This window comes from Vicugna pacos, chromosome 21, assembly GCF_048564905.1.
Source record: "Vicugna pacos chromosome 21, VicPac4, whole genome shotgun sequence".
NCBI lineage: Eukaryota > Metazoa > Chordata > Mammalia > Artiodactyla > Camelidae > Vicugna > Vicugna pacos.
In genome coordinates, this window is record NC_133007.1 from 27,859,106 (window position 1) to 27,874,761 (window position 15,656).

General features: G+C 39.2%; 1 protein-coding gene across 1 annotated transcript; it reads right to left on the reverse strand.

Moving 5' to 3' along the window:
* Positions 1-927: 927 nt before the first annotated feature.
* PSMB4 (proteasome 20S subunit beta 4) lies at positions 928-3,295 on the reverse strand. Its single transcript, XM_006216985.3, has 7 exons — positions 3,115-3,295; positions 2,671-2,877; positions 2,258-2,404; positions 1,999-2,080; positions 1,537-1,653; positions 1,249-1,337; positions 928-1,044 (listed from the first exon to the last, which is right to left on the reverse strand). The coding sequence occupies exons 1-7, from the start codon at positions 3,252-3,254 to the stop codon at positions 1,032-1,034; spliced, it is 795 nt and encodes a 264-aa protein (XP_006217047.1). The 5' UTR covers positions 3,255-3,295; the 3' UTR covers positions 928-1,031.
* Between the last annotated feature and the right edge of the window lie 12,361 nt (positions 3,296-15,656).

Consider the following 15,656-nt stretch of genomic DNA (forward strand, 5'->3'; position numbering starts at 1 on the left):
TAATCTTTCTAAAGTAGTCATAACATCAGAGATCACCATAACAAAAATAATGAAAAACTTGAAATATTGCAAGAATTACCAAAATGAGACAGACACAAAGCAAATGTTACAGGAAAAATGGCACCAGTAAACTCAGTGCTGGGTTGCCACAAACCTTCAGTTTGTAAGATAAAACAAAAACACTGCAGTATCTGCAAAATATAAAAACAAGGTATGCCTGTAATAGTTTGAGGGTTTCCTGCCTACACTAGTTTCTTAAAAAGGTTTAAAAAGGGTATGTATCAGAATCACCCAGGGCGTTTTTTTAAACTTGAGTTTAACACCATCCCGAGGATGGAACTGGCTAATGACCCAAGAGGACTTGACTCATGGCTACACCTAGGACTTCTTAATGAACATAAAATACTTGTAAGAGGTATTAGTAGAATACAGTGCTAGAAATTTAGCACAAGATTTGGACAATAAACATTTAGGTTAAATGTCAAAATTACTTAGTCTTTCCTGTGAAGGGTGAAGAGGTTGGATGGGTGAGGGATTAAGGCTGTCAGTTCCAGCTTGGTAACCTTATACATAGCAACTCTACTAGATGTTACATTTCTTTGAAATGTTTTAACTAAAATCATATTTGCTGCCAATATTAACCAGAAAGTGTATTTTAGAATCTACTGCAAAGGTGAAAATACTGAAGAAAAATGTTAAATACAAAAGCTAATTAATGTTCTCACACAAAGATCAAGCCCAACTTCCATACAAAGCAGCCTTCAGGACGGACCCAAATGAAGATAGTAGTGGGTCTTCTGTACTGACAGAGCATTCTGTATACACTAAGAACCAAAGGGTTCTCTGCCCAGGGTGGGAAATGGCACATAGCAGTACTTAGCAGTTTTGCTCTTGGTGTGACCTAGGCAAACAACACAACCACTCAGCAAGCGTTTCAAAGGATTGATTTATTTTACAAAAGAATACCTCTGAACCAGCCAAGTTCAAAGTTAGAAGGGTACAACTTCAGTTCTGGATAATGCATCTGTATTTCATTCAAAACCACTAAAAAGAAAGAGAACATATTAAAATTGTGAAGCCACAGGGTGAGGAATCAATTCCTAAAAACAGCTCTATACTCAACCCAAACCTCGCCACCCAGAGAATTTTTTGGTTGAGACCTCCAGAAAAACCAAGCTTAGTGCAAGTAAAGGGTCTCCCAACTTTTCTACCAACTATTTTTTCTACTGTAATTTTAATTCCAATCACCTGATCATGTGGGCAATATCCCAGTTGGTCTCTGCAGACAGGGGTCCCTCTATTTCAACACCTTTTTCGGTTACAGTGGCGATTTGAAACTGAAAGAAAGCAGAGCTCTCAATGAAAATGCCAACCCTACATGAGAGAAGCCCTGGGGCCTGGTCAAAGGTCAAGTGGAGAATGAAAACAGGACACGCAGAAATGAGGCACTCTCTTCTTCAAAGCATAGGGACTCAAGGACTGCAAGTATCCAGAACCAGTCAGATCCCCATCACCTTTATTCACACTTCTGCTCACCCGGTTATAAGAACGGGCATCTCGATAGTACAGCACTCGCATGCAGCGTTCCACAAGGTCTCGGGCCTCAGTCTGGCTCAGCACTGGCTGCTTCTCCAAAACCTCTCGCAGCAGAGGCTAGGGAGATTAGGGGGAAAAATATGGAAGGTACCAGGCAATTTGTCACAAATCCACAATGTAAAAAGAATCATAAATGAGTGAAAAGGGGACATTCCACCTACTGCCTCACCAGAATGAACTCTGCTTACTTGTGCTAAAACCCAGTTGAAGGGAAAATTCTAGGGTGTCCTCTCTTTGCACATATACACTGACTCCTGGACCACAAAGAAAACCATCTGCCCAGCAGTAGGGATTCTAGCCTATTCCTCATGTCAGCATTTCAAGGGTAAAACAAGCAGACAACCACTAACCCCCACTGCCTTCTGTTGTCTCCCATTCCTCAGCCCTCAAATGACTACTTACCTGAGCCAAGTATGCACCATAACCAGTGGCCAGCGAAGGGGCTTCATAGGCTACACCAAGCATGTCCACGTAACCCAGGAAGCTAACAGGACACAATAAGTCAAAGAACTGATTTCATCTTAGGCTTCTGTACCTTAGCTGAAGGATGGGACCATGGGGTCTGAGTTACAAGTGGGATTCACTCAGGGGCAAGAGAGACACTACACAGGCACTAGAGGTTGGGTGGTCAAGGAAATAAGTTATTTGCATTCAAATCAACCTCTCTCCATCAGCATAGCCTCCGATGACCATGGTGTTCCACAGGGGGTTCATCTTGGAGCGGCGGCTGTACATGGCCCTGGTCAGCCATGAATGAATAGCTTTAGGGCTATAGCTGTGTCCATCTCCCAACAGCTCCTCATCAATCCTTAAAAAGAACTGGTTGTGAGAAAAGGGAGGGAAATGGAAGCCAGGATTTCCAACCACCTCCAAAAGACGTTACCATAATCTTCTCCATTTAAACCCACTTAAAGAAACTGTTTATTTGCAAACATTCTGACATCTTCCACCCCAACAAGTCTCCCTGTCCTCTGCTGCAGCCTCAAGTTCCTCCACCCTACAACTTCTTGAGGGGATGAAAAACCGTGGATTCCCCTCCCCACTTGGGAACTGCTTGTTCTCTAGATGACTTACACCATTTGGCCGAGAACTTGCTTCAAATATTGGAAATCAGCATAGTCTCCGGAAGCACCCAACATGGTGCTGTTGTTGACTCGCATAATACGAGAGATGTTGCGGAAACGAGCCAAGGAACCGTAAGAGCCCAGCATGTCTGCAGCAATCACAACTCCGCCCTCAAACTTTACGCCCAGGACCGAGGTCCCGGTCACCATGGGGTTCCTGGAGAGAGAGAGAGAGGTCTAGCGAGCGGCGGCGCAGGGGAAGAATCAGAGCCCACTTCCTGTGCTTCTGACTTTCCATGGCTCCTTTCATTCTCCGGGACCCTGCTCCCCGAACTCCCCAGCCGTTCGTGTGCGCCGGGGGCCCCACCTCGCCTTCCACGGCTCCCAGAACTGGCCGGCCGCACCAAGCCCCACGGTCCCTCCCCGCTGCGAGTCTAAGGCGCCGAGAGCTTACTGGGTGCGCGTAATCGGACCACCGTAGAGCGCGGAAGCCGGGTCCACAGAAGAACCGGGAGTGGGAGGAATGCGGTAAAACTGCCCGGGGACCGGACCCCCGGCCCACAGCCCGGACCGTGATTCCAAAAACGCTTCCATCTTAGTCACGGTAGCACAAGAAATGAAAGAGTTTGCGCCGACGGAAGCGGAAGTGATCCTTCAATGCCACGCCTTTCTTCTTCCTGCAAGCCGCTTCCGGCAGCCATGTTGTTAAGGTCAGGGCCGACGGTGGGTGGCGATCGAGATCCAGAGGTTTGGAATTGGCCGACGTCGCATCACATCGCGGTAGAGTCTGGACTGGAGCAATGTTCTAACGCAGAAATTCAAGGAACGGGAGTGTGGTGTGGGAGATGGGTGTGGGGGGGAAGGAGGGAGCACTTTAAGATGCTGACTCTGAGGGAGGAGGCAGAAATTCTCGTGTCCTTTTTGGATCCTTATCAAAAAGCTTCACACAAAACTAATAGTGAACCCAGGATCTCTTAAATCTCTATTTCTCAAAGCAGCCTCATATGGCATATTCGGCCCATTTTGTAGATAAGAAACGGAGACTTGTGTAGTGATTTACCCGATGACACCGCAAGTAATGGCAGATCTGATTCTTTGAGCTCAGGGGAAAAAAAAAAGGAATCATACAATTGTGCATACTCCAGGGTGTATATTTCGGGTGGATCATTCTTTAAGACCTTCGCCAAATCTCTGAAAGGTTCCTCATTGTCAAATGCTCTTGTCTACCTCTTAAGCTGCAGAAAAATGGTTGACTATGAGAGTGTAAGTAAATTCCAGGGGTTCCCTTCTCAGTGTGGTTCTGTAGCAGGGGCTGGAAGCAGTGTCTAGAATCAAACAGATGAACCTAAAACCACTACTTTGCCACTCCACCCTATAAAACTAGATTTAAATTTTTTTACTCACCAGGAAACTGAATCAGTTTTGTCTTTTAAATTCCCTGAGTTAATTTGAACCAAAGCAATGCATGAAATTTTAAGTTAATTGAAATAAAATATTTCAGGTCATGAAACCCTAGAAAGAGAACGGTTAAGATCTTGTATTAGAGGCACCCGAGTGAGACTCTTTGTATCACCTTTTTGTCTTGAAAACTAAGTAGTCAACTTTTTTCTTCTAATTGATAGCCACCTCCTCCCAAACCCCACGTTCCAAGTGACTCTTGGGCCACCAAGAGACTCACTTGGACAAATAGCAGGTGTCAGTTGTGATGACAGAGGGCTTACTGGGATTCCTCCAAAGCCGCTAGAATATCTCACTCTTCATAGCTACCAGAGTTCTCATCATATGAACTTTAAAGCAACTAGCCATCAATTAACTGGCTGTATCCTTGTTTAGAAGTGGGCCTGAGGTGGCTTGCTGGCTTTTGGTCTCACACTTTTTTAGGTCCTTAGGTTAAGGCTCTGGTAGGGCCAGTACCAGTTCCAGAGATCAGGCAGGAGGTCAAATTCCATAAGGTCTAGAAGAAGAAAAGTGAGAGGATCTAGAATCATCCAGGCTGAGTAGAATGACAGAGAAGGCAAACCATTAATATCTGATGATGCCATATTCAAGAGAAGGGGACCAGCATGTCTTTTGTTCTAAGATGAAAACAACAAGACATAAGTTAAACTGAAACAAGGGAAATTTAGGAAGTTTCTTTCTTCCCTTTTTTAAAAAATATTTTTATTGAAGTGTAGTCAGTTTACAGTGTTGTGTCAATTTCTGGCATACAGCACAATACTTCAGTCATATGTGAACGTACAAATATTTGTTTTCACTTTCTTTTTCACCATACATTAGTACACGATACTGAATATAGTTCCCTGTGTTATGCAGTATAACTTGTATAAACTTGTTCATCTATTTTATGTATAGTAGTTAGTATCTGCAAATCTCGAACTGCCAATTTACCCCTTCCTCCCCCCTCACCCCCATAACCATAAGTTTGTTTTTTATGTCTGTGAGTCTGTTTCTGTTTTGTAAATAAGTTCATTTGTCTTTTTTTTTTAAGATTCCTTATATGAGTAATACCATATGGTATTTTTCCTTCTCTTTCTGGCTTACTTCATTTAGAATGACATTCTCCAGTTCCCTCCATGTTGCTGCAAATGGCATAGTAGTTTTGATTTGCATTTCTCTGATAATTAGCAATATTGAGCATTTTTTCATGTGCCTGTTGATCATTTGTATGTCTTCTTTGGAGAATTGCTTGTTTAGGTCTTCTGCCCATTTTTGGTTTGGGTTGTCTGTTTTTTTCTTATTAAGTTGTATGTGCAGTTTATATATTCTGGAAATTAAGCCCTTATCAGTCTCATCATTTGCAAATATTTTCTCCCATTCTTTAGGTTGTCTTTTTGTTTTGTTTATGGTTTTCTTTGCTGTGCAAAAGCTTATAAATTTAATTTGGTCCAATTTATTTTTGCTTTTATTTCTATTGCTTGGGTAGACTGCCCTAGGAGAACATTGCTAAGCTTTATGTCAAAAAATGTTGTGCCTATGTTTTCTTCTAGAAGGTGTATAGTGTCTTGTCTTATGTTTAAACCTTTAAGCCATTTTGAGTTTATTTTTGTGTTTGGTGTGGGGGAATTTTCTAACTTCACTGATTTGCATGCGGCTGTCCAACTTTCCCAACACCACTTGCTGAAGACACTGTCTTTTCTCCATCATATATTCTTGCCTCCTTTGTTGAAGATTAACTGACCATAAGCATGTGTGTTTTTTTCTGGGTTCTCTATTCTTGACCTCCTAGATTTAAACATTCATTTTGATGCTCAGATTATTCCAGATTTAGCTCTCTACTTCACACAGTTGCCTACCTTGCTTGGTCACACCCAATGGCTTTTTGAATTGTTCATAAAAGTAAGGGATAGTGGAAAAAGAAGATATACAGATATAAATATATGTATTCTTACTTCTACAAGTAATATATATATATGCCATGTATATATGGCTTACCACCAGTCCGTATGTTAATGTTGCTCTGATTATTTTGTTACCAAGTCCAAACTCATTATCCTCGCCGCACAACAGGCCAGTAAATCGGGAGACAAGGTGTTGGGGCAAGGAATAACAAATTTATTCAGAAAGCTGGCAGACCAACATCCAGGAGAACCATCCTCCCTCAAGTCAGAATTCAGAGTCCTTTTATACTTAAAATAGGACGGGTGTGTTTGCTTGTTGCAAACTTCTTGGTGTTGGAATCCTTTGTTCTTTCAGCTGTCCACTTAGGTCAGGTTGTGGTGTTCCTGCAAACCTCCAACAAGACAAATGTTATTTTCTATTCTGCAACTTTTTTTTTTGGAAGGAGAAAATTATTTTTATTTACTTAATTTTTTAAATTGAAGTATAGTTGATTTACCTATTCTGCAACTGTTAGTCTTTATATGACCGGGAAGTGTTACACTCTTAAAGGTCAGAGCCTTGAGAATGGGCTATCCTGTATATTTCAGGCTATAGGCAACATTCTTTTTCAAAAGGTGCAGAATCACCATGACTCAGCACGGGGAACAGCACAGAGTTAAAGTCAAAGAAACAGATCTAATTGGAGTCAGCTTTTTTTCTTTTCTAGTGCAATTTTGTTTGTAAAGCTCTTTTCTGGATCCTTCAGGGAGGGCTCATGGAATCTATATTCCTTAGTTATTGAATGCTAGTAACAGTTTTGTATGCCTTTCAAACTTCCAAATCAGCTTTGCTGGATATAAAACCATTAGCCCACGTTTTTTTCCCTTGAGTGTATCTTAGTTTTATTACTCTATTTCCTTCTGACATAAATTGTTCCTGTGAAATAGTCTAAAAGGAATATAATTTTTCCCTTTATAGGTCACTTGTTCTTTCTGCCTAGTTGATTAAATAATTTTTCCTTAAAGTCCAATAATTTTATTAGAATGTGACTGTATTGACTGTGTTGGTCATTCTGAGTTAATAACGTATATATGCAGTGTGTTATTTCAATATGAAATGGTTTTTAATTTTTTTCCTTGATTTTAGCTTTTAGTATGCATTCTCAATATCCCTTCATTTATTTTCAATTTAATTTTTTTACCTTCTATTTCTCTTTAGGCATTATCTAGTGTATTTACTCTTGTATTCCTTCTAGTTCAGTCTTCATTTCTGAAAAGGTTATTTCTTTCATTTCTAATTCTTCCCTGAATTTAGTCACGTAATAGCTGTATTTTTCAAAATCTGACTTGTTGTTCTTTTATTTCTTCCATTATTTTCACAATATCTTTCAGCTCATTTTGAAGTAGTGGATTACAATTTGTCCTGCATGTGGACATGTCTATCTTGTCTGTCTGCTTTCAGTCAGTAAGGATGTTATTCTGCTTCTTACTCTCTTTATGTTTATAATATAACTTTGTATGGAATTTGCACTCGATCCTTTTCTGTCCCTCATTGCTTTTGGAAATATCTGTTTTCCTGAACTTTTAGGAGGCGTGGCTCAGGATAGCTTTTCTAGCTTCACAGAGCTCCCTCTGCTATTTTTGTGTAATGTTTCAAAAAACATGGCCGCTTGCTTTCCAAGATTGCCTAGCTTTGTTGCCCTTCTCCACTTTTACCTAGACCTTCTCTTCATTTGGATCTGTTGTCCTGTTTTAATTAAGTTTTATTCTACCTCCAGCAGTTTCTCCTTAGTTTGGAGCTCTGTCCTAGATGGAGCCTTGCTGGCCAGTTGGAGAGTTCCTGGGACCTGGGCTACTCCAGCTCCTTCAGACCCCACCATACACTCCTTGCATTTGTCAGCTGTTGGATTGGGCAAAGCCCTTCTCTGTTTGAACCGCTGTTTCCAAGGACCCTGTTGTGTTTTCCTGTGAATGCTCTCTGGGGGTCTGCTGCTCTCAGGTGTGTCAGAGGCCCTGGTGTTTCACTCTGCTCTCTCCCACACGAGGGCTGACATCACACCCATCTTTTAGCTGTAGGTGGTTTTCCCTCACCTGCTTGCTTTGGGGTGTCATGGGAATACCTTGTCACATCGTTTTATAATTGTTGGAAATGCTGTTGATGGGATTTTGGTTTTGCTTTCTAGTTGTTCTGTTTTTATGAGAGAATTTGGTGAGATTCAAAAACTGTGATCATCATTGTCTTGAATCCCATGATATGTTTTTGTGATGTACAAATACAGAAAAGTGTACAGTAGAAAACAAACTTACCCATTAGTGAATTTTAGTGTTTTTACATTATACCTCAACAAAATTGATTTTAGGTGGTAGAAACAAAATTTAACCATTAGCCCCACTATTCAGAGATAACCATTAACATATTGACACAGTCCCTTCCAAGATACCTATATGATCATATGTTTTACCTTAGTAATACTGGTAATTTATTTCTTTTAGAGAAATATTTTTACTTCAAAGATTAAATAAAAGCCAAACAATACAAACATGTCTTTCAAAAGTTAATAATCTCCTTCTCCTCTCTAATCCCACTGGACCCAGGTAAATAATGTTTGTAATTTGATAGACATATTTCCACTCTTTTCTCTATGCTCATAGAAATATAGAAATTTGGAAGGATTCTCCTTTTTACAAAAATAGCATTTTGTTAACATTTCTCAGCAGTGGCCTTTTTGATATAGCTGTATCCTACCACATCAATTCTTCCTAACAGCTACGTCATATCACATAGAATGAATATAACATATTCAAAAATTTCCCTTTTGAAAGTTTTTTTATAGATAAATTACTGCAATAAATTCTAATGTAATCTTATGTAACATTTATTGTTACATAATGATACTTTTTTTCTGTAGCTCTTTTCCATTTTTTGCCTATCTGACAAGGTGGAATATGATATCTCATTGTTACTTTAAATTGCACTTCTTGAACTAGCTGTGAATTTAAGCATCCTTTCATTATTTCTTGGCAAGAAATTTTCTCCTGTCTGCATTGATTATTCATATTATTTGTCCATTCTTCTATTGGATTGCATGTTTTCTCCTTATCAGATTGTAAGAGCTTTTCACATATTATGGATATTAATATATTGTCTGTCTGCCTGGATATTTATTCTTTATTTAGGATCATTTTATCCAATTAAAAAAAAACACCAAATCATTTTGGGACTCTAATTGAAATTATATTAAATACATTAATTTTGAGAGAATTAATATTTTATGATATTAAGTAAAATTCCTAAAACATGATTCAAGCCATAAAGGAAATGATTGGTGAATTTGATAATATCAAAATTTAGAGAATTTTTATGGCCTAAGATACTATTACAGAGTAAAATTATAAGTGACAGGGAAACAAATACACCATATAAAGGACTAGAATTCAGAACACTTTTACTTATCAGTAAGAAAATCATAAACAATTCTAAGAGAATGAGCAAATAATATAAATAACAATGTATACAAAAAAATCCAAATGATAAAAATATGAAAGGTGCTCACTTCACTAATAAACACAAAATGCAAGTTAAAATATTGAGATACTATTTTTTCACCAGTAAGATGATCAGAAATGAATTATTTGGCATTATCAACTGTTGGAGAAGATATAGGAAAAGTACTTTTATAGACTGTTGATGGGAGTGTAAGTTAAAGCAAGCACCTGCAAAACAACTTGTTAGTATCTAATAAAATTGGAAAATATGCATGCTAAATTAGACTCTGTGACCTATAGGCAATCACACATATGCACAAGGAAACAGGTTCAAGGATGTTCATTGGAGCACTATTTGTAACTACAAAAAAAATTGGAAACAGTGTAAATGCCCATCAAAGGGGAAGTGAATAAATTAAATGTAGTGTATTATTACAAATGAACACTACAAGGTGGCTAAAAGGAAAGAACCTATCTTACTGAGTGCAATGGGCAAACCACGAATAATGTGAAACCATTTGTGTTAATTTAAACACACATACACACATATAATAGGCTAATAAGCTCATGATGGCATTTGAAAGTGATTGTTATATAATCTTATTTACGACAACACTCTGGGGAAAAATTCAAGGAACCTCTGAAAAACGTCCCAGCAATAAAAGATGAAGAAAATCAGCCAGTTGAAATGGAGTTAAAGCAGAAAGTATGCTTTGCCAGGGTGGTGGAAGTAACTTGGTCTCTGGAGAGGGACATGGGGTTGGAAGAGGTTATAATGGGATTTTACCTTTATTATAGTTTTTTTTTTAAGAATGTATGTAATTATTTCTTATCTAGTTGGTTTCTAAGGTGTACACAAGACTTTTGGTTTTAGGATGGTAACGATGTCTTATCTTGAAAAATCTTAGAATTTGGAGGCTTTGGGTACCTTGAAAGCCTGGGCTGAGATACACGTGCTGAAAACTCTGATTTAAATGTGTGACCTAGAGCTTATCATACTAAGGGAAGTCAGACAGAGAAAGACAGCATCATATGATATCACTTATATGTGGAATCTAAAAAAATGACACGAACTTATTTACAAAACAAAAACAGACTCACACACATAGAAAACAAATTTACAGTTACCAAAAGGGAAGGGGGGAGGGATAAATTAGGAGACTGAGATTAGCAGATAGAAACTACTTTCTGTAAAATAGATAAACAACAAAGTCATACTGTACAGCACAGGAAACTATATTCAACAGCTTGTGATAACCTGTAATGAAAAAGGATATATATGTATAACTGAATCACTATGGTGTACGGTGGAAACTAATACAACATTGTGAATCAACTCTACTTCAATAAAAAAGATTAAAAATAAATAAATATAAATAAATCTATACAGGATCACCAGGGATCACTGGATATTGGGGAAAGCCTCCAACATGAAAGAGAAAGAAATTCCCCACTCCTCAAACAGAAAATTCTCTCACCAGGCTTAGGTATGTACTCAAGAGAAATAAAAATGTATGTCCACAGGAAAACGTACACAGATGTTCGTAGCAGCACTATTCATAAGAGCCAAAAAGTGGAAACAATGCGTATGTCAATCAACTGATAAACAGATAAACAAAATATGGTAGAGCCTCACAAAGGAATAGTATTTGGCCATGAAATGTAATGAAGCACTGACACAACGTGAGTGGACCTTGAAACCATCATGCTAAGTGAAATAAGCCAGACGTAAAAGGCCATATATGATGTGACTCCATTTATATAAAATGTCCACAAAAGACAAATCATATCCATAGATTAGTGCTTGTCTAGGGCTGGGAGTGGAGAATGGAAAGTGGCTACTAATGGTTACGGGTTTCTTTTTGAGATTAGGAAAATATTCTAAAATTAAATTGTGTTGATGATTGCATCACCTGTGAATATACTAAAAACCACTGAACTGTACACTTTAAATGGGTAAGTTTTATGGTATGTGAATTATATCTCAATAAAGCTGTTATATAGAGTCCTGTAAAAGGAAGCAAAGATGTTGGGAGGGCAAAGGGAAAGCTTCAGCACTCCTCTGTTCATGTTCGGAACAAGCCCTTCAGAAATCCTGCTCCAGAGAGCTTGTCTCTGCAGCCGCATCGGTCAGTTCTGACGCCTTACTATTTTCATTCTCACTGAGATAATTTATGATCTAATTACTGGACTTTTTTTCAATGACTGTTCTCTTCTGAGTCACCCCCTTTTTTAGGGACCCTGGCCTTGAGACAGTACTCTATGAACTTGATGAAATGTTCCCTATTTAGGCCTGCTTGAGCCCAAAAATTAGTTTTAGAAAGTATAAACGATACTTGTTTATTTTTTTAAAAATTAAAATAAAAAATCTATAAGTATACAAAGTAAAAACTGTTCAATTTTCCCAAGAGGTAACCTTCATTTGCATTTTGTTGTATCTTTCCAGACTGCTTTCGTTAACATGCAAACAGAGAGTTGTTTACTTTCTCAAGAAAATGGACTCGCGTGGTATGGACAGTGTGGCAGCCTGTCCTTGCACTCAAATATCTTGACTCTCCTTCCTTGCCAGCATGTACGGTCTTTCTTTCCTGAAATTACCCCACAGCGCAGAGGTACCATGCGTTGTTTAACCGTTTTCTTGTTAGTGAAATGTCTGCTGTTCTCACTGTTACAAACAGTTCTGCAGTGGGCAGTTATTTTTGTATCTGTACACTTTTGGTTGTACTTCTATAAAATTGAACTTTGGCTCCAAAAGTTGGTATCTAACATTTTAGAAGATACCAACAGCACTGTCCTCCAGTGTAAATATTCCCGTTAATAATTCTACCACCTCTCCAACAAACGACGTTATCAACCTTCTAACTTTTGCCAAACTAATAAGGCAAAAAAGTTGCTGACCTGCACTAGCTTGTGAAACCTGATTGTGCACATCTCCTCCCGATCCCATGTTTAGTGATGGCACCTTGGTAGCTTGAAATCAGAAGTTACACCACAAAATTGGCAAATTAAAAACACACATAAAATAAAGGCAGGAAAGATGAGTGACTACTGTTCTCATTTTTAATTGAACTTATTTTGAGATGATTATAAATTTATATGCAGTTATAGGAAATAATACATAAAGATCCTATATACTCTTTACCCACTTTCTCCCAAGGGTAACATCTTGCAAAGCTATAGTACTGTATCACAGCATTAATACAGTCCAGATACAGAGCATTTTCATCACCACAGGGGCCCTTGTGTTGCCCTTTTATGGCCACACCCACCTTCTTCCCACCCTCATCCCCACCTTAACTCCTGATAATCTCTAAAATGTTCTCCATTTCTATAATTTTATCATTTCAAGAATATTATATAGATTGAATCATACAGGATGTAAAGATTGGCTTTTTTCACTTAGCACGAGTCTCTGGAAATCCATCCAGGTTGTTGCATGTAACAATAGTTCATTTTTTTCACTGAGATATAATTGACATATAACATATTAGTTTCAGGTATATACAACATAATGATTCAGTATTTATATATATTGTAAATGATCACCACAATAAATCTAGTTAATATCCATCAGCATAGTTACAAAATTTTTCTTTGTTGTGATGAGAATTTTAGGATCTACTCTTAGTAACTTTCAAACATGCAATACAGTAGTAGTATTAACTATAGCCACCATATTGTATATTATATCTCCATGACTTACTTATTTTATAACTGCAAGTTTGTACCTTTTGATCTCCTTTCTTTCCCCATTTCCTCCACCCCTCTCCTCCCCTCCCCACTCCTCCAGCCTCTGGAAGCCACCAATCTGTTTTCTGTATCTGAATTTTTTTTTCTTTTTGTTTTTTTTAAAGATTCTACTTACGAGATTATATGGTATTTGCCTTTCTCTGTCTGACTTATTTCACTTAGCATAAACGCCCTAGATCCATTCATGTTCAAATGGCAACATTTCTTTCTTATGACTGAAAAATATTCTACTATGTGTGTGTGTGTATATATATATACACACACACACACATTTTCTTTATCCATTCATCCATTGAGGAACACTTAGTTTGCTTCTATGACTTGGATATTGTGAATAATGCTGCTATGAACGTAGGGGTGCATATATCTTTTCAAATTAGTATTTTCATTTTTTTGGATAGATACTCCGAAGTGGGATTGCTGGATGCATGGTAGTTCTATTTTTAATTTTTTTGAGGAAACTCCATACCGTTTTTCATAGTGGCTGCATGATTTTACAGTCCCGCCAATAGTGCATGAGGGTTCCCTTTTCTTTACATCCTTTGCCAACACTTGTTATTTGTTGTCTTTTTGATAACAACCATTCTAACAGGTATGAGGTGTTATCTCACTGTGGTTTTGATTTTCAATTTCCCTGATGATTACTGATGCTGAACACCTTTTCGTGTACCTGTTGGCCATTTGTATGTTTTCTTTGGTAGAATGTCTGTTCAGATCCTTTGCCCATGTCTTAATCAGATTGGGTTTTTTTGCTGTTGAGTTGTATGAGTTCTTAATATATTTTGGACATTAACCTCTTATCAGACAGATGATTTGCAGATATTTTCTTGCATTCAGTAGGTTGCACTTTCATTTTGTGGATGGTTCTTTCACTGTTCAATAGTCCATTTCTTTTTACTACTGAGTAATCTACCATGGTGTGGATGTACCACAGTTTGTTTAATCATCCACACACCAAAGGACATCTGGGTAATTTCTGACCAGTTTCTGCCTGTTACAAATAAAACTACTGTGAACATTCCTGTGCAGGTTTCATGTGTACCGCTCTCATTTTCACAACTGATTCTGAGGCTGTAGCTGGTATTTATGGCCTTCCTCTGTTACTTTCCATTTCTTTGCCTTAATAATAGGTAACACTTATAGAGTGTTTGCTACATGTCAGTCCCTGTCTGAAGTGTTTTATAAGTGTTACTCAATTCTCAAAATAAGCATTTGGGATATAAACTATTATTATCCTCACTTTACAGGTGTGGAAACTAAAGTAGCCACAGTGACACAGCCAGTAGGTGTTAGCACTCAGATTTGAATCCAGGTGGTCGGATACCACAGCTCAGTCTCTAAACCACTACGTAATTCAGCTGGGACTTGAGATGGTCAAGCTCTTTACTTACGGAGAGACCTAGACCTTCACTCCCAGAAAGTCTGAACTCTCAGTCATCTTGCTCCTGCTGCTTCAGTCTTCTGTTAACTTAAAGCATTGGACAGGTGGTGTAAGATCTCCCCAGGGGGCCCCTGGGTTGCACCCATCCTTCTCCCTGGCCCTGCTGTGTATGGGACGGCAACCTTACTTTCTCTAGGTCATCAGGATCAATCACCCCAGCTAACATTTCCCCCTGTTCTGTCTGTTCACTCAGTGGAATAAATAGTCCAAAATGGCCAGGTCACTGCCTTAGGTTCCAGTTTGATGGAACTATTGGTGCCTCCTTTTTGCGGAAGCTAATCTCCTTGGGATACCAAACCTCTAAACCAGCAGAGCCCAGAGTCGTGGGATTACAAGCAAAAATGTTGTGAATGGGTATTAGGTGTGGTGGTGAGAGGCCCCACTCCCAGCGAGTGGTTGCTGTGAAGATGCGTTGAGTCAGTACTTGCAGAGCACTCCCTGTGCCATACACCGTTGGCGCTCTTCCACTGCATGGTGCGAGCCGTGGGCAGGAGCTACGCTGTGTAGAGTACACAACAGCATCCGACATCCAGGATGTGGTGGTGGCAGCAGATGTATGGGAGCAGGGCAGATAAATCCACAGCGAAAACTATGTACACTGCCTTCTCGAGAGAACAAATTTCTGCCCCTGCCTTGTTGGGAGACAGCCTACATAAGCACCCTTCGCCAAGTAAGTGAGCTGGTTTGGTAGCTCCTGTGGGCCAAGTGACCTTCAGCAATAGCCCCCATCAGGTCTGACTTGGTGAGGGACGGCCCATCCTGTGAAGGCCACAGCCAGCCTGTGTCCTCCACCACAGCCACTTTGTTCATGGACTGTCCAAGGAGGAAACAGAACGACATCCACACAACAGGTTCACCTCACCCATCGGATCAACAGGAGCAGCCTCTAGAAACGGGGCATTCTGATGGTGAGGGGCTGTGCTAGGCAAAATATTCCTCTGTTCTGAGGCTCTCCTGTGAAGCCCATTCACCAGACTTCTTCCCAGACCCCTTGTCCCTGTG